The sequence below is a fragment of the Carlito syrichta genome, unplaced genomic scaffold (genome assembly GCF_000164805.1).
Source record: "Carlito syrichta isolate Samal-C Ts95f unplaced genomic scaffold, Tarsius_syrichta-2.0.1 Scaffold288994, whole genome shotgun sequence".
Lineage (NCBI taxonomy): Eukaryota > Metazoa > Chordata > Mammalia > Primates > Tarsiidae > Carlito > Carlito syrichta.
In genome coordinates this window covers 47,140-72,712 of record NW_007233090.1, presented here as the reverse complement: position 1 = coordinate 72,712, position 25,573 = coordinate 47,140, and the positions used below count along the sequence as shown (strand labels likewise).

At 42.9% G+C, this 25,573-nt stretch overlaps 1 protein-coding gene across 1 annotated transcript in view; it reads left to right on the top strand.

Moving 5' to 3' along the window:
- The window catches only part of UNC5C (unc-5 netrin receptor C), a gene marked incomplete at its 5' end in the record, with an annotated part of 75,792 nt that extends 58,292 nt beyond the window's left edge, over window positions 1–17,500 (top strand). The window contains 4 exons of the mRNA XM_021710447.1: window positions 6,098–6,247; window positions 8,448–8,612; window positions 15,725–15,903; window positions 16,640–17,500. Of these exons, the coding sequence (XP_021566122.1) occupies window positions 6,098–6,247; window positions 8,448–8,612; window positions 15,725–15,903; window positions 16,640–16,805 (660 nt within the window). The remainder of the gene's footprint in view (window positions 1–6,097; window positions 6,248–8,447; window positions 8,613–15,724; window positions 15,904–16,639) is intronic.
- Between the last annotated feature and the right edge of the window lie 8,073 nt (window positions 17,501–25,573).

Genomic DNA, 25,573 nt, shown 5'->3' with positions numbered 1-25,573 from the left:
GGAAGGGCAGGCAGAGGGGGGGAGGCCAGGGCCTAGAGCACTGGCCCAGGAGACCTGCTGAGGAGCCCCAGCACCCCACAGTTCTTGATACAAAGTCACCACTTTGCCAGGCTCTGCAACCCAGCTTCTGCCTAGACCCTGGGGGTAGAGACTTGTCATCTTCTTAGAGGCTACTTCAAGCCTCTGAGTGTATGCCACTCTGTTGCCTTGGGGCTCCCAGTGAGCAGTAGCTGCTAGAATGACACTTCAGAGAAATTTGCCCAGGCATGGAAGGGGAGGAGATGGAGCAAGAGACGGAGGAGGTAGCTGCGGTCGGACCCCAACACAATGCAGAGGGAGAAATTCTGGGGTTGGGCACACCAGAGTGAGGATGTATGGCTTCCCCATGTCCCCTCCACCTTGCCTTTCTCTGCAGGCCCTAATCAGGGCAGATCCCATCGTCCAAGAGCCTGGGAGAGGGCTGGGTACAGGCCAGAGGTGCTTCCTTTGTGCATGCAGGCCTTTAAAACAGTTTGGATTTATTGTGGCTCTTAAGTGGCCCAGGCTAATGGCTTGTCATGGATAATGTCTTGGTTTAATTGGTTATTGTGAAAGCTACTTGTTTCTTCTGTGGAATTCCTTGTCCCTGCCTTTGGAGCAATCCTTCACAGGCTCCCTCAATCAATACTGGCCAGTCAGCCTGCTTTGGAGGCTGCCACAGCATGGGGCCGGAGCCCCTCCCACAGGATTACTCAGATCCTGATAGACACCAGTCTCTGAGGCAGAGGGTCTGCTCTGGTGACACCATGCTTGAAGTTCATGAGTGTGTAGATAGGCGTGCTGCCATGGAGGCATGGACTACAGACACCTTTGTCCATACCCTTCTCTCTCTCTGTTTTTTTCCTCTTTATTTTAGATTCAGGGGTCATGCATGCATATTCATTACAGGGACATACTGGGTAGTGGTGGGGAATGGGTCTCAGGTGGCCCACTCTCCAGATAGTGAACACTGTACCTCATAGGCAATTTCTGAACCCTAACTCCCCCCTCAGGCGCCCCCCTTATTGGTGTCCCCAGTGTCTACTGTTTTCATCTTTGTGACCATTTAGCTCCCACATATGAGTGAGAACACGCAGTGTTTGGTTATCTGTTTGAACATGCCTTTGCAAGGTAAAGTTAGATGGGATACAGATAGAACTGCACAAGGAAGTCAGAAACTCATCCTCTTCTCACATAGGCAGAGAAAACTCATCAAAGCAACAAGTAGGCCACACCTGCCGGCCTCACCCCAGAGCCAGACAAGCCCCTGAGATGATGCTGCCAGCTGAGAGGACATTGTCTACAGAGGAAGCTGACATTGATATTTCTGAGAACAAAGAACCGAGATGATCCTAATTCCCATTATAACATTTCTCTTCAAGGTCACGATATTTCTCTTGTCTTCCTAAATCTTTTGACCTTACATATATTTGGTTCTTATTCTTTTTTAAGGTGTGTGAAATATCCTAACTTTTGTGATCCCAAAGCAGCCTGTGTAGAGGCAGATTTCAAGCTTAGCACACTGAGTGTGGTTACATGTTTATACATCACCCCCCCCATCGACCAAGCCCATTAGCAATTTGAGACAGTGACAGGGACTTACTTGTCTGTGAGCCCCAGAGCCTGATATAGGGCCTGACAGGCCTTACGTGTCTCATGAATGCTGAATGATTGTTCCCAGGAAGATTAAGGAGAGGAAAACACTAAACTGTAAAGCCGTAACTTACTGATTTGTATGTCTGCTACTTTTTAATGTCCTCTTACATATCTGTATCAATATCTATTAACTAAAATGATATGCCCAAAGAATCCTGAAAATCAAATTTTTTGAAGTACTAGTTACTGCATATTTTTAAGTGGGATCTGCTTTAGTACATCTCAAATTATAACATTTAAAATCTTAACAATGGACGAAAAATCGCCTATCAGGTACAGTGGGCACAGGTGGGAGTGATGGGTGCACTAAAATCTCAGACTTCTTCACCACTATACAATACAACCGTGTAACCAAAACCCATTTGTATCCCCTATAGCTATTGAAATAAAATTAAATTAAACAGTAATAATACAGAACAAAAGCCTGATTAACTTTTCAGGTGGGCTTGTTTCTTCCATCTTATGCTTGGGGTTCACTGTCTGTGACATGTCAGCTCTGACTTGTGTGTGATTTTAGATTATCTTACTTTCCAAGAGTTGTTTTATGGATTGACTGAGATGCCTGTAGTTCATACTTTGATTATTGTCTTCTATGTTATGTTATGATCCTGAGTGTAATGATACCAGTTACTACTTTTCAGGGAAAAAAAGCTTAAATTTAAGTTAGCAAAGTTTCTTCTAATTGAATGCTTTGGTGCTAGGCTGAGCTCTTCCCCAGGTCTTAGTGAAAGGACAGTTGCCTGAGTCAACAGTCTCCAAAATGGGTTCACACACCTCAGGCTCGTGAATGATCAAGGCAAAAGAAAAAAAAAAGACAATATTATACTATCTTAGGATAAAGCTAAGATAAATAAACATTGAAATTCATGCCCAACAATTCCCTTTTTTGGGGAATATGCTCGGAGGAACTCAAATCATTGCATGAAAAAGATACCTGCACACACATTTATTGCAGCATTACTCACAATAGTGAAAACATGGAAACAACTGTGCTGCCCATAGAAAGTGGACTGGATTAAAAAAAATGTAATATATATACACAATGAAGTGTTACACAGTCATAAAGAAGGAAAAAATTACGAACTTCACGGCAACTTGGATGGATTTAGCATTTATAAGACTAAGTGACTCAGTGATCTATCACAGAAACAAAGAACCGAGTACCACATGTTCTCACTCATAAGTGGACCCTGAACATTAATCATAATACTATAAGAAAGGGATTGGCAGTACTGAGACACTGCCAGAAAGGGGGACACATAACATCAATAGGGGTACCTGATCTCAAACCAGATGATGTGGAGACCAAAGGAAGGTCCAAACTTTACCTGTAAAATGACCACTTATCTACCTAATCCTGAATTGTACTCACATTTTTAAAACAAAAAAAGAAATTGATGTATTTTTGAACTTTATATATATTTCATAATATAATATAATAACATACTGATGTAGTAATTTAGATATATAATGTATAAATTAGCATAAAATGCATGGTAAATTTTTGAACTGGTAGAATGTGTAAGCAGATACATCTAGAAGCCTCTGCTCTAAGCATGGATGTGTCTGAGAGGTAGTTTATCTTTATCAAGGTTCATGTCCAATTTGAAAGGGTGTAAAAGTCGGGTTCCTCCCAGCTCTGTGCAGTAGTTTTGTGTCATTCTGGTTAATGGAAAGAATATGGAAGGGGTGTGTGGCCCCACTGTCAGAAATGACACTTTATTTGGTACTTTCTCTCAAAAAAGGGCTCTCCAAGTCAGTGCAGATTTTTTCCTCACTAGGGAGAATTCTTGAGTATAACTTGAGATCACTGATGAAGAAACCAAAAACTGAGCCTTATTCTTGGGCTGACTCCAACCCAGACTTTGCAGTCAAGACACACTGTTAGATTTCTTGACTTCAAGGTCCTGGGCAATAGGCAGTTACTGTTTTTTTCAATGGCCTGCCTTGCCAAGAAAACTGGTAAGTTCTCCATAGCCTCTGGCAGTCTATGTTGATTGTAGGGATGGGGTGTGGATTATACATTGTTGTGTACAATTACCTCCTGGAATACAATGCATCTTCTTTTAGACATCCCAGGGAGATAATTTGGACATAATGAAGATCTATAGTAATCAGATAATTACTATCGATTGCTCTTTAGACGTCTTGATGAGGTAATTAGGGCATACTGGAAAGAAGTTGGAACTGATTGATTGGCATGACTGTAATCTCAAAGATTTCTAATTATGTTTCTTTTCTTCTAATGGCTTATAAACAAACATCATTTTAGCTTTAGAATTTGTCAGGTGCCAGGTTCACTGGGAACATCAGCTTTCTCTATTATGCTAACTAGACACTGAACATGATCAACATAAGCTCATTATGCCTTCCTGCTGAAGCAGAAGAAATTGCAATTAACTCTCACTTTTCTTCTTCTGCATTTCCACATGGATTCTTGTTGAGGAATGGGGTGTGCAGAGTTGTGGAGGGTGTTCCGTGAGCAGCACATGTGACTAGATGGGTCTGTATGGCTTTCTGGAGACCTTCGGAGGCTGCTGAGCTCTGGCACAATGCAGCGACACAACGAACGTGTCAGGATGGCCAACTGACTATGACTGGAGGCAGACTGACTGCTCAGGCTCCTGTCACAAATGATAGCTACTCATCAACCAGCAACGTGACATAGTGGTTCAATACTCCCCGGCAGCGGGACCACACACTTCTTGACGTCAGTGCGCTGTTGCCTTCCATTAGGCACTAATTAGAGGAGTCCCGGTCTGAGACTACATTCCACATTATCCTCATCTTTTTTGCACCTTATAGGACCTTGCAGCAGCTTGCCTTGTTCAGAATAGTGGCCTGACCCAAAGATGATGGATGTGAAGGATCACTAAAGAAGCAGTTTGAAATGAGCTGCTTACATCTAATCAATGATGGTGGGAGGCACCACATTCTAGACCACACGTGTCTGGGTTAGAATTCATTCAACAAGTGCAAAGTGGATGCATTTCTGGATATGAGGCAATCTGATTCTCATACTTGAAAACTTCCACTGTGACCCACTCAAGCTGGGTATCTTAGTAGGTGCACCATACATGTGTGTGGCATTTTGAATGGATACCTGGCTTCTTGAACTTTCTGCTTTCTGTTGAAATATCACCAAAGAGGAAAATCATATTTTGCTTTTACATGTTTAATAAAATCTATTATAGTCTGCTGGGCACAGTGGCTCATGCCTGTAAACCCAGCACTTTGGGAGGCCAAGGTGAGAGGACTGCTTGAGGCAGGAGTTTGAGACCAGCCTGGGCAACATAGTGAGACCTCGTCTTTACAAAAAAATTAAAAAGTTAGCCAGGAGTATTGGCAGGTGCCTGTAATCCCAGCTACTTGGGAGGCTGAGGCAGAAGGAACCCCTGAGCCTAGGAGTTTGAGGGTGTGGTGAGCCATAATTATGCCACTGCTATCCAGCCTGGGTGACAGAGGGAGATGCTGACTCAAAAATTAAATAAATAAATAAATAAAATCTATTATATTCCTAGACCCCTATAAGAAAGGTCACAAATTGCCTATGTGTCCATGTCATTAAGACTTTTAAAGCAGGAGGGAATTAATGTGCATGGGAATGGTTTAGGCAGCAAAGGAGACCCAGGATATTTGTTCATTGATAACTAATGGTTTGCTGCTGTTTGGATAATTACAACTGTCTTTGGAAATGCTTCATTAGCACCCATCAACTGGTTTGGAAAATGGAAGGTTACACATAATTTGTCTTTGTGCTGTATCTTTATAGCGTAAGTAAATGACATAGCAAATCTGTTCATCGGCTACAATTCCTGAGCAATAAGGTGTTCTTCTTGAAATTTGAGTAACTATATAGTTCAGAATTTAATTCATAATTTTAATTTCTATACCTGAAGAAACTATACAAGACTGAATTCAAAATCTAAAAGAGGTTCTATGTTTTTGTGTGTTGGTTGTTTTTATCAAGTTTTACACAGGGGTATATCATTTAGTTATTTGCCCCTTTCCTTAAAAGTTAATTGAAAATCTGCTTTCTTGTCTGTTTATCTATATTTCTACCTATTTTTTTTCTTTTATTTGGAGTTCTTCTAGTTTGGAGCTCTGATTGTTCTTTCCCCATATTTGACTAAGTACTCCACTCTTTGGTTGATAAGGGCAGACTGTACTCAATGTGCACCACAACAGCACAATGTATGTAGATTGCCAAAAAGAGTTTGTCAATGGGGACCAGTCTCCTACAAAATGGGAGGGACTTCAGTTGGAGGGTCTCAAGGCTGCCAAAAGCAGATGTTCACAGTGTTGCACAAGTTAGATATGCCATCCAGGAGGCACAGTGAAGAAACGTACTCATTGGATGGCAGCACCAACAGGAGTGATGCGATATAGTAACATGCTTTTGTTTTGGGTCATGTCTTTCTAGGAAGTTTTACATCTTGAGAAACAGATGGGAGGACAACTTCTGGAAGAACCTAAGGCTCTTCATTTTAAAGGCAGTACCCACAACCTGCGTCTGTCAATTCATGACGTCATCCATTCTCTCTGGAAGAGCAAATTGCTGGCTAAATATCAGGTAAGGTCCCATGCTGAATAAAGGGCCTGGAGACAGCCTCAAGAAAGAGGGCTAACGTTACAGAGTCAGAGGAAATCCCCTTCCTTGAAATTAGTCATATTGATTTGTTTCTCCATATAGTTTGGGGAAATTGTTTCTCCAAAATGGTTTGGGGATTTTTGAAAAATTCTTTACAGACATATTTGAAGAAATGCTTTTAAAAATTCTCCTTTAAATAACTGTGCTATCACTTTCGGGGTCAGACATGCTGACTCATGCCTGTAATCCCAGCACTTTGGGGGGCCAAGGGGGGAGGATTACTTGAGTCTAGGAGTTCTAGACCAGCTTAAGCAACATAGCAAGACTTCATCTCTACAAAAAAAACCAAAAAAATCAGATGGGCGTGATGTTGTGCCCCTAAGGTCCCAGTTTCTCAGGAGGCTAAGGTGGCAAGATCTCCCGAGTTCAAAAGATTGAGGCTGTGGTGAGCCATGATCATGCCATTGCACTCCAGCTTAGGTGACAGCAAGAGACTCCAAATCTTAAACAAATGAATAAATAAATACATAGTAAAAGACTTCCCTCCATCATTTCAATTTATTTTCATAGTAAATGTTCACATTGATTGGTAAAAACAGCCTCAGATGCGTTCACAGAAAAAAACAGAGGGACATTTTACCCCATGTGATACAAATTAGGCCTCAGCCTTGCTAGGCCAGTACCATTACACTGAAAAATTAGAAGGAGCCCCAGTTTGGGAACTGAAATAGCATGTAAAAGTAAAACCTGGTCAAGATTTTCTTAAAGAACAGGCAAAAAAAAAAAAAAAAGCTAGTCCCAAGTCTCACTGTATGTACATGTGAGAAACCCCAGACTCCTCCATCCATCAGCTTAGGTTCTCTGGAAACTATACTGATGGAATTGCCAGCCTCATACCCAGCCCTAGGAGATGCAAACACATTTAGAGAATCTGTGACTCCATGTTTATCCACAGGCAAATCCAACCCAAACCCCATCACTGCAGCTGAACTGGTTGCTATTTCTGATGTAAATCAAGGAACAGATCAGAAGGACTGAAAAGAAGACTTTTCAGTTCCATTCTTACTTTCGCATGTCAATTCTTACACGTGAATTATGGGAAAGAAACCTACTAGTCTGTTAAGCATCGTGAGCTCTGACGGGGGTTGCATGCCAGACTCTTCTATAGATAACCCAGTCCTTGATCGAGAGATCTGGCTTTTGACTTTCTCATTACATCTCTTCCTTTGCTTTCTTCTTTCCTCTATGTTGCAACTGTCATAAAATCCCACAGATCTCCCCCTTTTAGAAGTAGTTTCCTTTATACAATCATAATGGAAAATACTAATTTGGTAATAGTGATATGATATTAGTTAAAACTCACCCTGGCTGAACACTTGCCAGCTGTGGACATTCTTATATACTTTGACTTATCTCATTTAACTTGAGCAGAACTACAAATTAGATATTCTTTTGCAGATGGGAAAACTGAGGCATAGAAACATTAAGTAACTTGCCCCAAATTATCAAGTAAGTGTGGAGAGGGTGTTCTCATTTGTACTGAATCGAACCGCTTTTGACCACCACATTCTCCCATGTTTTAAATGTATCAATCTTTTCTTTTCTTTATTGAAAACAGATTCTAGGATGGGTTCTGGAAGGCAGTCTAAACTTTTAGAAAATAGAAGTCTGTTTGGAGCTTGATACTTTTTAGGCCAAGGACTTTTTTTGTGACTGGAGATTGAGTCTGCTGTTTCCCGGGTTTTGGCTTCCCCTGTCCTATGCAGGGGGGAGAGGGAAGCATAAAAGGCAGCAGTGTCTGTGCAGGATCCTTTAGATTTTCTTTGCTTTTCTTCAGAATGTCACGGCAGGGATTCTTTTAATGAGCAATGACTGGTGTTTTACTTTGGGAAATTTTTAAGCTTTTTTTAAAATCATTTGCAATGGTTGTTTTTTTTGTAAATTTTGAGACACGTGGCAGACATGTGTATGATTCTGGAGGCTGACTCCTTAAGTTCAAATCTCAACTCTGCCACTGATTTGCTTTGTGACTTCAGGAAGTTATTTAACCTCTCTGGGCCTCAGGTTTTTCATGAAAAAAGAGGATCAGGATGTGTTTACACATAGGCCTGCTGCGAGGATTAAATGAGATAATATGTGTAATCAGTCCATCCTTTGTGGTTAACACTTTCATATCTCCTAGGAAATTCCTTTTTACCATATCTGGAGTGGCTCTCAAAGAAACCTGCACTGCACCTTCACTCTGGAAAGATTTAGCCTAAACACAGTGGAGCTGGTTTGCAAGCTCTGTGTACGGCAGGTGGAAGGAGAGGGGCAGATCTTCCAGCTAAACTGCACCGTGTTGGAGGTAAGCAGCGCCCGTCTGTCTGAAATCCAGGGAGAGGATGCCACTCAGGAGGAGAGACAGTGCGAGCTCAAAGGGCGCCTCAATCCAGGCCACCCGGGAAGTCCTCAGATGCTTTCTAGAAATCCTATTTGCTAATAGAAGCATACTTTTAATGAGCATGGGGAGCTGGCTGCACAAAGGAATACGGCATGGAATCCTTTTAGAAAAGCTAGGGTCATTTTTTATGACATGAATTCAAGACTTATGTTCTAACTTTTAAAAACATATCCGAATTTCAAGTCTGAGGTTTAATTTAAGTTGCGCACATAGAGCAACTTTCCCCAGAGCATCCTTCCCTCGTGCTTCATTCCGCATCTTCCATCTGTCTCTCCTCCCTTCCTCCCTAATCCCATGCTGCTGAGTGGGGGGAGGGGGTTGCACAAGACAGATGGCCCACTGCCCCTCTCTTTTTCTTTTCTCCCTTTTTTCTCCACGCTGAAAGGAGAAATCTCTTGGTCCCCTTCCTCTCTCATACATCCTTCTCTAAATAGAAAAAGAGATGTCCTTTTCTCCAGGGTGGGGGAATGTTCCAGAAATAGAAGTCAAATTTCCATATTTCCCCTGGTGGCCACCCGTTTTGCCTGCCTTTGCTGGCTCTCTTCACTTGGGCATTTTCATATGTCCACGTTACAGCAATAACAACGATCACTGCTGTTTAAAACTTCTCTGTCAGGAAGGAGGAGTGTCCATGCCCTTCCCGATCTGTCACCTGGGATCCAAAGGCTTGAAAAGGGGTAACCCTTCCCGCTGGAGGATCAAAGGAAACAGAAGAAGCCGGATGGGCAGAAGGCAGCCTCTCTGGGCCCCGCGGAGCTGAGCTCCGGGCTGCTTACTGGGCTCCAAAGCACAAGACTGTCATATGTTAAGACGACAGCAGGCCAATACACGGTTTAAAATACTTCCACTCCCTGGTTGTCTCAAGCACAGTGACGAATGAAATGTCAGTATGTTCAGCTTGTCTTGATCCACATGTTGCATTTAAAGACTATCCTCCTTAGCAAACCGAGTGGGGGGAGAAGCATGTCAGCTCCCACGACACCCCATGCTTCTTTCCCACAGCTCACCAAGGTGCAGGCATCATTTCCTCGTCTCGTTCCGTGAGACTTTTGACTCATAAACAACTTTAGTCACAGACCCTGGTGACATTCATAAGGCATGATCTCAGTGTCAGGGCTCCATGGCAACCGCCAGGCCTGTGGACGCGCAGCCCTATCTCCCAGCACACAGCACCACCCCTGCTGGCTCGGGAGGGTGTTTTCACTTTCCAGGCCCAGCAGGTCTGCAAAGTTCAATAACCACCCAGCTCCAGTGACAACAAAGGCTGTGGAATTTCCGAGGGGGGTGAGGAGGTCTGTGTCTTTGATGCTTGCTTTCTGTTCAGAGTGAACATTTGCTGTGTTGAAAAGGTGGATCAGACGCAGCCTTGAATGAAAGATAGCTGCTCTGTACCCTGCCCCCACGAGGACCACCACCTCCTTACAGAAAAGGGATGGTTTTGCATAGTGTGATCACAATTTAAGGACTTTCTTTCTTGTGCCAACATGGAGGAAAGAGGATTTCTTTTGCAACTTGGCGGCAGTCCGCTCCAAGGCCCATCGGAGGCATCTGCCTGTGTGTGATAGACAAGCATATTTAACTGAGGGAGGAGGAGAAGTGATGGGAGTGGAGATGACTCTGGGGATTAAGGAGCACTCCTAGGCTTTTACTTCTGGGTCACTGAATTCCACCATTGTGGTTAGCATTTGAATGCGGGTGCTGGGTACATGTGTCTGGGTACTGATGTAGGAAAGCCAGACTTGGAACTGAACAACAATGGACTCTGGAGAGTTCTGAGACCCGGATCCTCATCAAAATGCCCAAGAAAGGGTACAAGATGACTGACACACCATAAACAAGAAGAGAAAAGACTCCATTTGTGGTTTCTTTCTTCTAAACAGGACTCGTTCCTAAGGTCACAGGGCAAGATGGCAGGTGGGCTAGCATTCCCATTCCAATGTCCCATGGCCCAAGAATGTACTGACTTGCCAGAAATATACTTCCCCTCCCCCAGTCATCCACCACCCAGTGGCACCCACAAAAAAATTGGCCCAGAACATATTCAATATATGTTCACCATTGGTTTTTTATTTTATTTTATTTTTTATTTTTTGAGTTGGAGTCTCACTCTGTCGCCCAGACTGGAGTGCAGTGGCCGCTCCTGGCCACCGCAGCCTCAACCTGCTGGGCTCCCATGACCCTTCCGCCTCAGCCTTCCAAGTAGCCAGAATTACAGGCATGCACTACCACGTCCGGCTGATTTTTTGATTTATTGTAGAGATGAGGTCTCGCTGTCCAGGCGGGTCTCGAACCTGCGGGCTCAGACAACCCACTCACCTCAGCCTCCCAAAGGCGCGGGATTACAGGTTGAGCCACTGAGCCCGGCTTGTTTTTTTATTTTTTATCTTTCTTTTTTTTTGAGTTGGAGTCTCATAAGGTCGCCCAGACTGGAGGACAGGGGCACACTCATGACCACCGCAGCCTCTACCTGCTGCGCTCAGTCAGTCCTTCCACCTCATCCTTCCAAGTAGGAATAGCTGAACTACAGGAATGTGTGCCACTGCGCCTAGCTAATTTTTGGATTTATTGTAGAGCCGAGGTTTCACCGCGTTGCTCAGGCTGGTGTCAAACCCCTGGACTCGGGCAGTCCTCTCTCCTTGGTCTCCCAAAGTGCTGGGATTACAGGCGTGAACCACCATGCCAGGCTATGTTCACCATCCTTATTGGTACCATTGACACTACTAGGTTAAGGGGACACTTGAGTAAACTGTCACTCTAATCTGTGGGATTAGTCATCAACCAAAATTTCAGATTCCCTTTCTGTCATAATAAATAACAAAATAAAACTCAGTTCCTAAATAAACAAATAAATAAAAATTAGCTCCCAGAAAAAGAAGATGGCGTATATCTTCATTGGTTGATCACAATCTTGCCTTATTTAGCGCAAGACTCTGAACACTGGGTTAGGCACAGCTTGGTGTATGGGGCAGTATTAGTCATCGACTTTAATAATACACTTAGAGATAATAATAGCAATTATTGTAATTTTTTACATTTGCTAGATCTTGTAACCTCTTAGTGGTATGCAGCACTTGTGTGTACACAAAGGATGTTTAAAACATGCAATGTAACATTACTCTGCTAGTGCCATCTCATCTTTTTACCTCTTCTGTTTTCTATAAACTGCTCAAAAGAGAAAACTTGGAAAATTTGGGCTAACACAAAGGCACCAGTAGAATGCCTGGAGGAAAATGTGATTTTTCTAAGTGACTTTAGGAAGAGTCAGAACATGGGAGTGGAAAGTTGTTTCAGGACTGCAGAGTCGTGAAAATGTGCGTCATCACCCTTAGCAGCTGTTTGGTTAATGTTGAAAAATCATATGTTTAACTAAGAGAGTTATAACATCAAAGACAGATGGTGCCAATATCATAAACAATTATTGTAATAAGCATTCTGTGAGAGGGATCTCTACTTTTACCCGGAAATAAAAGAAGAACTAATAGCCACTGAAATTACCAGATGGCATTTAAATGTATATATGTATTTTTCTATTACCTTCAAAGCTGAGGTCAGCCTCCTGATCAGATAGACAAGAAATTATGCCCGATTGAGTTCGTTTCATCTACAGAGAAATAAATAGGCAGAGAAGCTGAGGTTAGAAGACCCAGGACTTTAACGCCCACATGAAATGGTGCTGGTTCTTTATTCATCAAGAAAAGGGGCAACATGACAACCTGAGCAGACTCCGAGGACCCTTGCCTGTCTTTCAGTGGCCTTTAACTTCATGATTAAACAGTGGGGAGAACCAAGCCCTCAGCCACATTTAGTTGGAAAGAAGCCCAACACGCTACTCTATGGGTGAGCTGAGTCCATCAGGAACTGGCTCTTCTTCTTTCTGTACTTGGAAAAAAATTTTCTCTCATTTCAACAAATATTAATTGAGTAGCCTCTATGTGCAAGGCACAGTGCTGAGTATCTTAGGGGGTCTGAGAATGGCAGAAATACTCTCATCTCCATGAAATTTGAGAACTCAAAGGAAGTAACACATAAATACAACCAATATGCACAGGTTCCAATGTGAGGACTGCAGAAGAGCCGGGAAAGCGCCCAGGAGGCCACCAGGAGTGGGCTTGGGGAGGGTTTGTCCGGATCCTCAGGGAACATACCTTTTGGACCAGGCTTTGAGGAGTTTGCCTGGCGGAGATAAAGGAAAGGACAGAAGAACCGTCAGAGGAGCAACCAAATTAGAAATGGCACGAGAAATAGTGAGGTCCTCATACTCTGAGGAGAGGTCAGGTCACGTCAAGGAGAGGGCAGCCTGAGGAAGGTTGGGGTCAGCTTGTAAAGTGGTGGAAGCGCACATGTGGGGGATCCCTTCTCCATGTCACTCTGGGCTTTGCACTTTACATGCACCCCCTTGTGGCCTTAGCCAATGAGGCAGGTCGTGCAAGTATCCCTCATGCTTGGTTAAGAATTGGAACTTCAGCTGGGCTCGGTGGCTCAGCCTGTAATCCCGCGCCTTTGGGAGGCTGAGGTAAATGGATTGCCTGAGCCCGCGGGTTCGAGACCCGCCTGGACAGCGAGACCTCATCTCTACAATAAATCATAAAAAAATCAGCCGGGCATGGTAGCGCATGCCTGTAATTCCGGCTACTCGGAAGTCTGAGGCGGAAGGATCGCCGGAGCCCAGCAGGCGAGGCTGCGGTGGCTTGGGAGCGGCCACTGCACTCCAGTCTGGGCGACAGAGTGAGACTGCAACTCAAAAAATAAATAAATAAATAAAAAAGAATTGGGACTTCATGTAGGAGACGCAGTTGACAAGAGAAAGAGAAGTATTAGTGCATTTGAGGAAGATGAGTCTGGCAGAAGTGTAAGAAGGGTCACAAGTAAACAGCAGAGGGTTACTGTGGCCAATTGTACAAAGACTCTGGGGACAAAAGTCAGTGCTACACAAATGTATCCACCCTCCTCCAACCACCCACCACCCAGCGGCACTCACAGCCATCATTTATGAAACCACGTGGCCCCTCCCTATGCAGACTTTAACCTCCACTGCCACTCAGGGACCATCAGGGAGGTAGTGTATTAAGGGATGTGGTAGGCTTCCTTTGGGCCCTCTGTCATTGTCCAGAGAAATCAGTCAGTCCTCGATGTGGACAATGTACTAAACTGTGGACGTCACATGTGATTTCTTTGCTTCTACTCATGCATTCTTCATTCTATATCTAATATGAGTTTTGGAGCACTTGGTCCAGACATCCCAAACATAAATCCATGGACACATATGACACATTCCCTTGGAACACTCTTCTGGTCGCCTTTAAGTCCTATGCCCCTAGAAGTCAGGAGCCCTCTTTTCTCATTCCCTTGAAAAGAGCTCCATGCTTGATGAAGGTCTCAGCAGTTGCATCTGTGTTTCATGCCCCATCTTGGAAATCCTGGTACATGCCAGAGCTAATACAAAGGAGCCAGTGGACTCCTTGGAGTCTCCATTTTCCAAGCTTTGGGTTTTGAGGCCAAATACTGTGACCCCAGCCCACATTACTGTTTTCATCTAAAAAAGCCCTCCGAGACCATCATGCTAAGTGAACTGTCACAGAAACGAGAACTGAATACTGCATGTTCTCACTCATAAGTGGACCCTGATCACTGGAAACAGGAGCACAAGGATGGGATTGGCAGACAGTGGAAGACACTAGAAGCCCAAACTTCAACTGCATGCAACTTACTTTGTAGTAAATTCTCACTTGTACCCCACAACTCTAAAGTTAAAAATAAAATGTCCGCCACATCCCCGCTGGACCCTGTGCCGTGGAATTATACAAGCCTTGAAGTATGCCTTGGCTGCTGATACTGGGATGTGCCACACACTGCCAGTCAACACTGGAGCCCAGGCTGCTGGGAACCCCGACACCTGCCCACAGTACCTGCACACACGTGATTGGAGGGGCCATTGTAGCAGTGCAGAGCAGGATCTGGGATGCTCAGGGTGACAGTGGCATTGAGCCCCTGAGCTGAGCACTTGGCACAACACTGGCGACTTCATGACAGATGAAATCCTGTTGGCTGGTTCAACCCCAGCAACGAATGATGCACACTAAGGAGTTACCTGCTTATAAGAGAGAGAGAGAGATGGCATTTAAAGTAGATTAAGTAGATTTTCTTTTATTGCTTTAATTGTTCCCAGGCAATATTTGCTTTTGCTTTTCCAACCAGCAAAAGTGATCAGATGATGATTAGAGTTTCTCCTGCAGATGAAATTCAGATTTTGCATTTTTGCTGTTTTATGAGTTGAAACTATCTTAAGAGGCAATTCATGGTTTTCTCTACTAAAATTAGATTTAAAAAAAATAAGAATGTACAGCAATTAGAGGATGCCGTTAGCAGCTCGCCCTAAGGCAGTCATATACTGTGTTTACCATTTTCTTTTAAAAAATTAGTCTTAAGTTGATATCATTTAGAGGGTTCTGTTTCATTCAGCAAAAGCAGAATGGAGCAGTCTTCTGCAGGGGTGTGAGGAGGGATTTACTGAGACATTTGCCTCAGACATTCCCCTCAGGATCAGACAGTTTCCAGAAGCTCTAACTCTCAGCCTTCTAATCGCAGGTCTGTTCATTCTCAAAAAGTTGCCTTTTTGAACACCCCCCTCACTCCCCCCTCTCCCCAGGAATCTGACTTTTTGGGACCAATGATATTTCCTCTCTTATCTGTCATCTTGGAGAATCCCATTGGAAAAACTGTTATTGAATCACAACAGAGCTTTCCACCCTACCCACCAAAGATTCATAAATCCAAGGCTGTGTAAAGTAAGCACCAAATATATGAAACCTCCCCCGCCCCCCGGAGCCAGGTTCCACACAGTGACTCACAACATTCAGGCTAGGAGGAAGCCATTCTCACTGAGGAGAATAACAGCACTCATTCTTTTCTCAGTGCTTTTCGCAGTGCTCAAAGCAAGGCTTTATGTTGATTGGTTCAATAGGGATTGCTTTTGTCTTCAGAAATAATGCTGTGTTGTCCCTGTTCCTGAACAACAGGAACCTACTGGCATTGATTTGCCGCTGCTGGATCCCGCGAGCACCATCACCACTGTCACAGGGCCCAGTGCTTTCAGCATCCCCCTCCCCATCCGGCAGAAGCTCTGTAGCAGCCTGGATGCCCCACAGACAAGAGGCCATGACTGGAGGATGCTGGCCCATAAGCTAAACCTGGACAGGTGGGTACGGTCAGGCTCCAGGACTAGTTTCTACCTAGAACAATTAGACGCAGGGTAGCCTCACTTTTTTCCATCCACACATTGATTTATGTTTTCATCATACAAACATGTATTAAGCTCATTCTTTGTTTCTTGCACTGTGGTTTTGCAAACACAGTAGTGGGAGACATTCTAGGCTCGTTTGAGCTTTGTAAGTATCAAGTTTTGTGATCCACTTTGCAAAGCTGATGGGCTAAATCCCCCTAAATAATATATCCACTCACTACAGTACTTATTGTTCCTTATCTACAATTGAGCAGAACCTAATGTTTAGTGAATAATTAACAGACTAACATGGCATTAATATTAAGTTATAAAGAGACCTCTGGAGCCTCTACTTTGTAGAATGTCGCCGTCACTGCCTAGCAAAAGACCTACCATGACCTATCAAAGATAATCCGAGCCTGGACAGGAGAGAAAACATTAGTATCTTGATTTTCCTATTTAGGATATGACCCATAGACATCTTGTCTCTTAAATTATCTTACTCAGAGTTGAGGTTAATGAAGTTAAGCATCACGTCTCCTGTCTGGGGCTGATCTAATTAAGTATGGGTTAGTTACTTAGGAGCTCACTGTCAACCACAGTGGGACCCAAGAACTTAGAGACAAATGGAGAGACAGAAAGATTTAGCTGAATAAAAACAGAAGAGTCATAAGCCATGCTTTTGAACACATTTTTCCATTCCCAATTCCAGGTACTTGAACTACTTTGCCACAAAATCCAGCCCAACTGGTGTCATTCTGGATCTCTGGGAAGCACAGAACTTCCCGGATGGAAACCTGAGCATGCTGGCAGCTGTTCTGGAAGAAATGGGAAGACATGAAACAGTAGTCTCTTTGGCAGCAGAAGGGCAGTACTGACCGTGCTGGAACTGGAGATGAAGGACGAAAACGAACAGGGAGTCTGTGACCGTCCAGGGGAGTCACAGCTGAGGAGGAAATCCAGACTAGACCCATGAGCTCCACAGGCAAAATGGCAGCAGGAGACAGAAGGAAAACAGAGACAACTACCGATATACATGCCCGCTGTACTCAGACATCATCACAGGAGTCAAGAAAAATCATGTAAATTTATACCTTGAATTTAGATATCAACCTAATTTTCCTCTTAGTTGGGCTGTATGCTGTGTGGTACAGGATCTTACAGTTTCCTAGGAAACGCTTTTTATTGCTATCCAGATACATGGATAAACTTTCTTAACAAACCCAATTTCTACAAATGTTGTTTACATCAAATTGGACAGGGATGCAGACACTGTCCATGGCTTGTTCTATTTTTGTTCAGATCATTTGAAGTTGAAGCTGTGGACGGCTTGTTGTGTCTATTTCAGATTAGTAATTTAGAGAGAAATCACAGACTTTTGCTACAAATCGTGTGCATCAAGTGTCTCAAATAATTCTGCCATCAGTGTTTTGTTTCTAGAACTTGTAAGAACCAGTGTTACTGTCCATATCAGGGAAGTGGAGAATCTAAGTGTAAAAAAGAAATAACGAAGACTCCTCCTCCTTGGAGGGACCCTGCTGGTGCCCTTTGGGAATAAAACTGAAGCATTGCAGGGCCATGTTCAATCACACAAATAAGCAGTTCTTCACAATATGTGTTTGTAATATGCAATTTGGAGTGGTTTTTTTTTTTTTAAAAAAGGTATTGTTGTTATTACCATTATTATCATTGATGAGTATTGACAAGTATTGTAGTAAAAGGATTTTCTTTTAACTTCTCTTTTTGTTAGGAGTACTGTTAGTATTTAAGTATTGACTAGACCTGCCTTACCTTCTCACCTAGCAAGGTGGGGGTGGTGACCAGTTTCATTCAATAGACATTGGTTCCATGACCTTTTACCTTTCCTTCCATCATTCTGCCCTGGAAAAGTAGTACTCATGAATTCTTGCCAGCTCTGTCAAGTTTGTTCTCTCAGCTTGCTCAGGCAGAGTCTCTCTCCTCCAAGTCTCGTGTTCTCTGTGAAGTTCACTTAATATTGCAGTTGTGTGGTCACACATTGACTCCCCATGATGCCCTGTCTACTTAGAGGCAGTGTGGTTGGAGGAACAATGGACGCTGAACTGGAGGTCAGGAAACCAGTTCTCATTCTGGGTTTGTCACTGTCTAGCTGTGCCGCCTTGGGGAAGTCACTTACCCTTACTGGACCTCAGTTTCTATAAAGTGAAGGAGTGAGATTTTGTCATCTCAAGGTTCTCAGATGCTACACTTCCACTGTGATGCCTCCGGTCTTATTTGTCAATCTGAAGACCACAAGGGACTCTGGCTCATATAAATAGTCAGCTGGTCTTTTTCCCAGGCTACCTTATGCCTTTCAAATAGTTCTGACTTGAAAGATAATTATTCTAACCTGCATATTTGCTTGGCTTAAGTCTTGTCTTTGCATTATTATGTTATGCTGTTCCTTTTATTATTTGTTATCCTCTCTTGGGACTCCCCTAGCTTCCTGACTAGTTGCAAATTCTGTTTTATTATTGTCTTGGCCTCTTGACATCAAGTCCACTCCTACAAGTTCATCCAGCGGTAGGAACTTGGTGTGTTTTCTTTTCCCCTTTAATCTTTGCCTTCATAATATTCAGCAGCATTTACAAAGGCTATTTAATTTGCCCTTTAAAAAATTTTTAGCCTACAAAATGTTAGTCAACAAACTACTCTGTGTAAACGCTGACGTTTCCTTGGAGCCATCACAGGCTCTCTGTTTTAACACAAGGAATCGGTTCATTCCGCAGGTGGGGATCGAAGAGTCAACAGGCCAGGAGTTAAACCAAAACGGAACAGCAAGCACCCCTGTGTATGAATCAGTACCTTCAGAACATAACTGTGGTTTACTCAGGGGCTGGAGGTATCCAGATTGCTGACCAGAACTGATTATAAATCATTGCATATATTTTCTTCCACCGTTCCACACAGATTTTCTCTCCTGTTTTAGTGACTTCTGGATATTCCCAGACTCCTCTATCCTCAACATTGAGGAACTGCTGATACCTTGTAACGGAGCCTCTTCTTTCATGCCTTGTATTTCCTACCTTCTGTTTTATACAGATATTCTAGAAAAATCTCTTCCAGGCCATCCCCTGCATTAGGATTTCCATATTTAAAACATTTGCTACATTGCCTGGGGAGGGGAGAGATTGCACTAATAAACAAATTCAGTGGATAAAATGTACCAATGAGTAAAATTGTTTCCTAAATTAAAAATCAACTATATACATATATATGCATATACGTATATACATATATATGCATATACGTATATACATATATGCATATACGTATATACATATATATGCATATACGTATATACATATATATGCATATACGTATATGCATATATATGTATATATATGCATATATATGCATATATACATATATATGCATATATATGTATATATGCATATACGTATATGCATATATATGTATATACAAGGGGGAACCCAAAAAACCCGGAATTATTTTTTCAAGGGGGGGGCCCTTGTAGTAGAAACGTCCCCCTAAGTGTTCTAGGAACCCATTGGCATCTGTGTACCAGCTAGTATTGTTGTGAGAGGCTGCAAGTGACTTCAGTTAATTTTGGGGATGATTCTTTCATCACATTTGCCCATTTCATGATGGGCAATTTACATGAACAACCTCCCCACGCTGCAGTGTTCAGCAGCTTTTGACCAAAAATGTCATGACCCCCATACCCCACCTTCTCTATTCACTCGATCTTACCCAAGCAACTTTATTTTGTTTCCCCGGATGAAAAAAGTCCTCAAAGTGAAATGTTTTGCCGATGTGGGAGAGGTGAAACAAAAAATGGCAGGACCACTAAAAGGCATCCAAATTGACGAGTTCACAAACTGTTTTGAGCAGCGGAAAAGGTATATTGATAAGTGTTTGCATCAAACAGAGAGTACTTTGAAGGTGACTGGTTTCAACATGTAAGAATAAATACACAATTTTTTATAAATGAATTCTAGCGGTTTTTTGGGTCCTCCCTCATGTATCTCTTAAAAGGAGGAGGAGGAAAGCTAGCATTGTCCATGGCTACATCTTGAAATAAACTTAACTCGTCCATATTACTCATCAGCACTGGGGTTGTAGAATCATGTATGGAAATCAAAAACCAAAAATCTGAACTGAAGGCTTGAAGAAATCTCCGTGCCTGGTGAAAAGTCGAGGGAACAACTCTGTAGCTCTAAAGATTAATCATTCCAAAACTTTTATTAACACCTTTGACTAAAAAAGTCACCAACACAGAGATATTGAGCATAACAGGAACCCTTATTACAGAAGTCATTGAGTGTCCTTGGGGTTCACTTAGATACTTGTTTTTTGGTTCTCTGTCCCACCATCAGAAAAGGGAAAAGTGGTGGATTTCCAGTAAGTGGGTTATTCATCTGTCATAGAACTGTTATGCTGTTTATCAAGTGAATGACAACTTCCCTACGTACAATATTTATGTCAAATAATTCTCACTACAAATTCTGATGTCCTTCTCCTTTGTAGTAACGTAATAGCTGTAAGATTGTTCTTCCACTTAGAAGGCCGGGATGCAACAGTTCATTTTACAGGACACCACTTCATCAGCCATTCTGTGTAGTATGTCCTGCTTGTGGGACCAGCTGAGCTTACATCTTTCTTTGGATGGGGGGGAAAACTATCATTTGTGCATGGCGCCATCTAGTGGTGGGAAACACTATCTACCCTGAATTCAATATGAAAACTAAAGTTTGACAAAGGGAATGAATAACTGTAGTGTTCAACAGGACCTTTATGACAGATAGATGTGGAGAAATTTTCACTTCAGATGTATAATTTTCTTATCTCACATTTTTTCACTTAAATCACCCATCTCAAAATTACATGTCATTATGAGTCTAGTACACCAACTCGTTCATAAACAAAACACCTTAAGTTGCTTTTATGTAATAGAAATATGTAAAATACATATAAAACAATCTTTGAAGAGGCGTCATTTTTAACATATGTGGTTTTCTTTCTTTCTTTCTTTTTTTAAGTTGGAGTTTCACTCTGTCACCCAGATTGGAGTGCAGTGGCCGCTCCCAGCCACCGCAGCCTCAACCTGCTGGGCTCCAGCGATCCTTCCACCTCAGCCTTCCGAGTAACCGGAATTACAGGCGCGCACTACCACGCCCGGCTGATTTTTTGATTTATTGTAGAGATGAGGTCTCGCCAAGTTGCCCGGGCAGGTCTCGAACCCGCGGGCTCAGGCAATCCACTCACCTCAGTTTCCCAAAGCGCGGGATTACAGGCTGAGCCACCGAGCCTGGCTCATATATGGTTTTCATTCGACTTTGTATATTTAGATCTCCTTGCTTTTAGTTTCCTAATAGTTATCTTTGGACATGTAAGAAGTACCTGATTAGAAGAAAATGAGCCTTATATATGCAAATGGAAATATTGTGTCTGAGGGGAAAAAATTGTGAATGTTAATCAAAGGAAAAAAGAGCTTTCCTTTCTTCTGAATTTGGAGATCCAAAGGCACAAGTCTCATACTGTTTCATTCTCTTATCACCACACTTGTTCAGACTTTCTTATGTATCTGAAAGGAATAGAAGTTGGACTCGGAATGAATACCTGGCCCATGGTGACGATAAACCTGTGTAACACTGAAGTACTCACAATTAACAGTCTTTTAAAAAACATCTTCTAAAGTGGATATTCATCTCTGTTACACAGAAAACCCCCATCCTCATCAAAGAACAAGTTAAGCTCTTCAAGGGCTGGATGATTTGGGGCATGAGATGCTCAATATTAAACTGCATAATCATAAGCATTTCCATATATACTATTATTTTATAAATTCTAATTAATTATCAAAAAGTAGAGCTATTCCTAAGAAAAAGTCATGGGAAATGAGTTCAGGATACTCTAGAAATGGCACACTCAGTAATTTTTTTTTTTTAAAGTGTTCCTCCTAGAAGTAAGATCTCTTACAAGTAAATGTTCAGAGGATGGGATTGAGGCATTTCACCTCCTCTGGGGATGAGCATACAAGGTTGTTGCCTCATGTGTCCTTCTGTGTGGTCTTCCAGGGACTCAGCAGCTGCACCCTTGGTCTGCTTACTCCTCTGTAACCAACATATGAGAAGGAAATCAATATATTGATTGCCATCTCCCCGGAACCCACAGGCCTTTGCCTCTATAAGGTCTGCCCCTATGGGGCCAAGCAAATTTAAAACTATATATGGACCTGCAAGAGAATATAAAGAAGGTAGAACAAGTTTACTTGTTGAGTTTCCAAGTCTTCAAGTTGAACGTGAGTGTAGCTTTGGCCGAGCAGTTGTTCTAGACAAGTCGTCAGTTCACCTGGAGCCCTCAGTACAAGTCCAAGGCTGATGAGAGTGAGAAGGGCCCTGGAAATAGCTGAAATGAAATCGGGCTTTATCCATCTTTGAGAATGGAAGAGGTTTTGTGAATCAGAACACCATTGCTCAAAGTCAGTTCTTTGTCAAGATGACAATGATCAATGAGCATTAGATTTTTATAGATCTAGTAAGGAAGAATATTTTATTATTGATTATCTCAACTTAACAAAACATTTTTTACCTTTCGAGTGCCTCATAGGACCAACTATTATGCTTTGTTTTCTTGGTTTTCTTTTTGTATTATTTTTAATATATTTTTTAAGCTTACTGAGCTAATGTTGACTGAAATCCTTAGAACTTTGCCTCTGTGCAATGAAGTACTGTTTCTCTGCCCTAAGAGACCTGTTTGTATAATCTCTGGTTGTAATGATCACTTTGAAAGATTTCCCTTGTATCTCTAATGGTTTCTTTTAATGAAATAGGCATAAGGGGAATAAATATACTGTAACCAATGTTAATTTAAGCCTAAGTCTATACAGACCAGGTAAGCCAAATGAAGTCATACATATTTCCAGAATTCCAGCCTGTAAATTTATTTTTGAAAAGTGGGGAGATGGCTTTGTATGTCACTCTACAGACTAAGTCTAGCAATGAACTTCCTGATCCTTTAGTCTTATCAGCTTTGTGGTTGCCCCCATTTTCATAAATGCTACTTTAACAGTCTGTCTTTAGGGGAGGTCATGACCCCCAAGTTTGCCAGTAGACCTGTCACCTTCCAGTATTGATCCGTGGTGTGATATTAACTGACTTATTCAACCAAATGTAACATATGTCCTGGACCTATTTTAGCATGGACAGAGAGGCATCAGCAGGACACTCCATCAGGTAATCACAATGTCCTGGTACCCAAGCCAAGCAAGTATAAGAGGCGATTTCCCAACCCTCTATGTACTCAGACTCTTACCTATCAAAGAGATCTATCCAGAGATCTTCTGGAATCTCAAGTTGGGAATCCCTGAGGAACATCATGAGAGTTGTGGCCTACTAGCTACTGAGCAGAAAACAAGTCAGCTGCCCACCAGTCGTATTATTGGCTACCCTACACCAGCCTTTTAACATTCCATTTTAGGTTAGTGCTTCATCAAAATTATAAATTGTGGACCATGACACTTTAGGGCCTCTTCCAAATAAGCCCAAATCCTGTGTCATTTTTTAATTCCAAAGGTCTACTGGACTAGGCCCACTGTATCAGACCCACTGTTGAACCTGATGGTGCTGACTCGGAGTGGAGTCACCGTCAGCACTGGAGTATAGAATGTGAGTTGTAGGCTGGTTTTGCTGATCAGCCACCTAAGTCAGTGTTGATGGGCTCTTTCTTGGCCTCTGATCACTCAGCACTAGGGGGAGGCATGACCTGAGCTATGTTCTAAATGCTAAAACACACGTTTAGAGAGGCAGTGAGCAAGAAATCCACAGCTAGTGGAAATGCCTTTGCCTTTCATACTCTTAAAGTCACAAAGGGCACCTTTCAATATAGGGGTAGAAACTCAGACGAACACTCCTCCAGGCCATGGAAAAGAAAAAGGACAGCAGTCAGAACAGGTGGAGCATGTGACTTGCGTTCTCTCCTTCACAATTTCTAGACCTGCCATGGGTAGCATGACCCTCCCTCTCCAGACAGAAGGCACCGCGCCCAGTTGCAGGGAATAGCATCATTGTGTGTGTGTGCTAGATGTCACACTGTTGTATGTGTCGAGCTTCATATTGAGCTGTAGCAAGCTGGTGACCTTCCTCTTTGCTTTTTCTAAAGAAGACAACCAGTGTTTGGCAGAGAAAGATCCCCAGCCATCTGTGATGAAGAGGCGGTGTCGTCTGCCTGCTGTCCTTTGGAACAGCTCAACTGCAGGAAGGTCAAGCTGAGGTTTTGTGCTTTGTCCTTTTTCTTTTTTAAACAAAACACAACTTTGGCTTTTCTGGTATGAAACACCTCTTTATTGTTGTGAAGTTCCCTCTTGCTGTATCTTCTATGCAATTCCTTTTCTTAAGAAATCCCGGACGGAGAAGGAGTGCCCTCCGGTCATCCTGTCCGCAGCCTTGCTCTGTGGTGGAGGTGAAGGATGCCAGCTCTAGGTGTGCCTCCTCTCCCTGGCTACCACTCCTGATTTTTCCTGCAGTACCCTTGGTTTGTAAATTTGCCTGCATTTATTCTGTCAGCCAACATGTACAAACTGTAAGAAAAAATTTTTAAACAGGTAATAAATTATATTTATAAGCAACAGAAAGTGCTGTCTCCTGCATTTCTTCATCACGAGCTCATCTTTTGTGGTCAAAGTCACCATGTGTTTCTTCAGCAGGACAGAAAGCCTTTGGATCCTGTGTGGGTGGTGATCACAGCCCCCCTCAGGCACAGGGTAAGGTTCTGGAATGGTGTTGCTCAAACATCCCTGCCTGAGTTTTGTTGTTGTTGTTGTTGTTGTTGTTTAGAAAGCAGGATTTTTTTTTGAGAGAACAGAAAAGCTCTCAGAGCAGGAGGGGACTTAAAGGGGTTGACCCACCCGAGTCCCACCTCCAGAGATTCTGATTTAATTGGTCTGAAGTGCCGGGTTGTAAAAGCTCCCAGGTGATCCTAATGAGCAGTTAAAGGTAAGAACCAGTGTCTTAGAACATCTGCCTGAGAATTCACTGGGGGTGGGGGGAGATTGAGTGCTGGGTCCTCATCTCAGGGATCTGATTTTAAATGATGTCTACAAACAACTACACCAACAGGTAGCAAATTAAAGGTGAGCCTAATAGCATGTGCCAGAGCTGTAGCAAGTACAATAAGTTCCCTACATACCTTCAAGTTACAAACTTTAACAATGCACACCTGTGGTGTTGTTGTTGTTTTTATGTATTCTTTCTTTCCACCAGGTGTCAGGATAGCCCGTAAGATACATACAGTACCATATAGCCAAATGTGTGAGTTGGGTACCTAGGCTAACTGTGTTGGACTTAAAACTAAGTGGATTTACAAAGGCGCTCTCAGAGAGGAACTCGTTTGTATGTTGGGGACTGTCTGTACCAGCCGAGGACTTGAACATGGCACAGGACTCAGCCACTTCCCTAGCATGAACAGGCCAGAGGCTGTAGGTGTGCGGTGGGAAGCAGCTGTGAAGCCAAGTGCTGGGAGCAAAGGCAGCCCCTTCCTAAGGGAAACGACAGCCTGAGAAGTGTCCTTTAAAGGACTGTCACCTGCCGCAGCACATCCCTCAGCCTAGGCAGCCAAAGACTAGCAAGCAATTGCCTGGCGCCAAGACACTGTCCCAGGCTAGTGA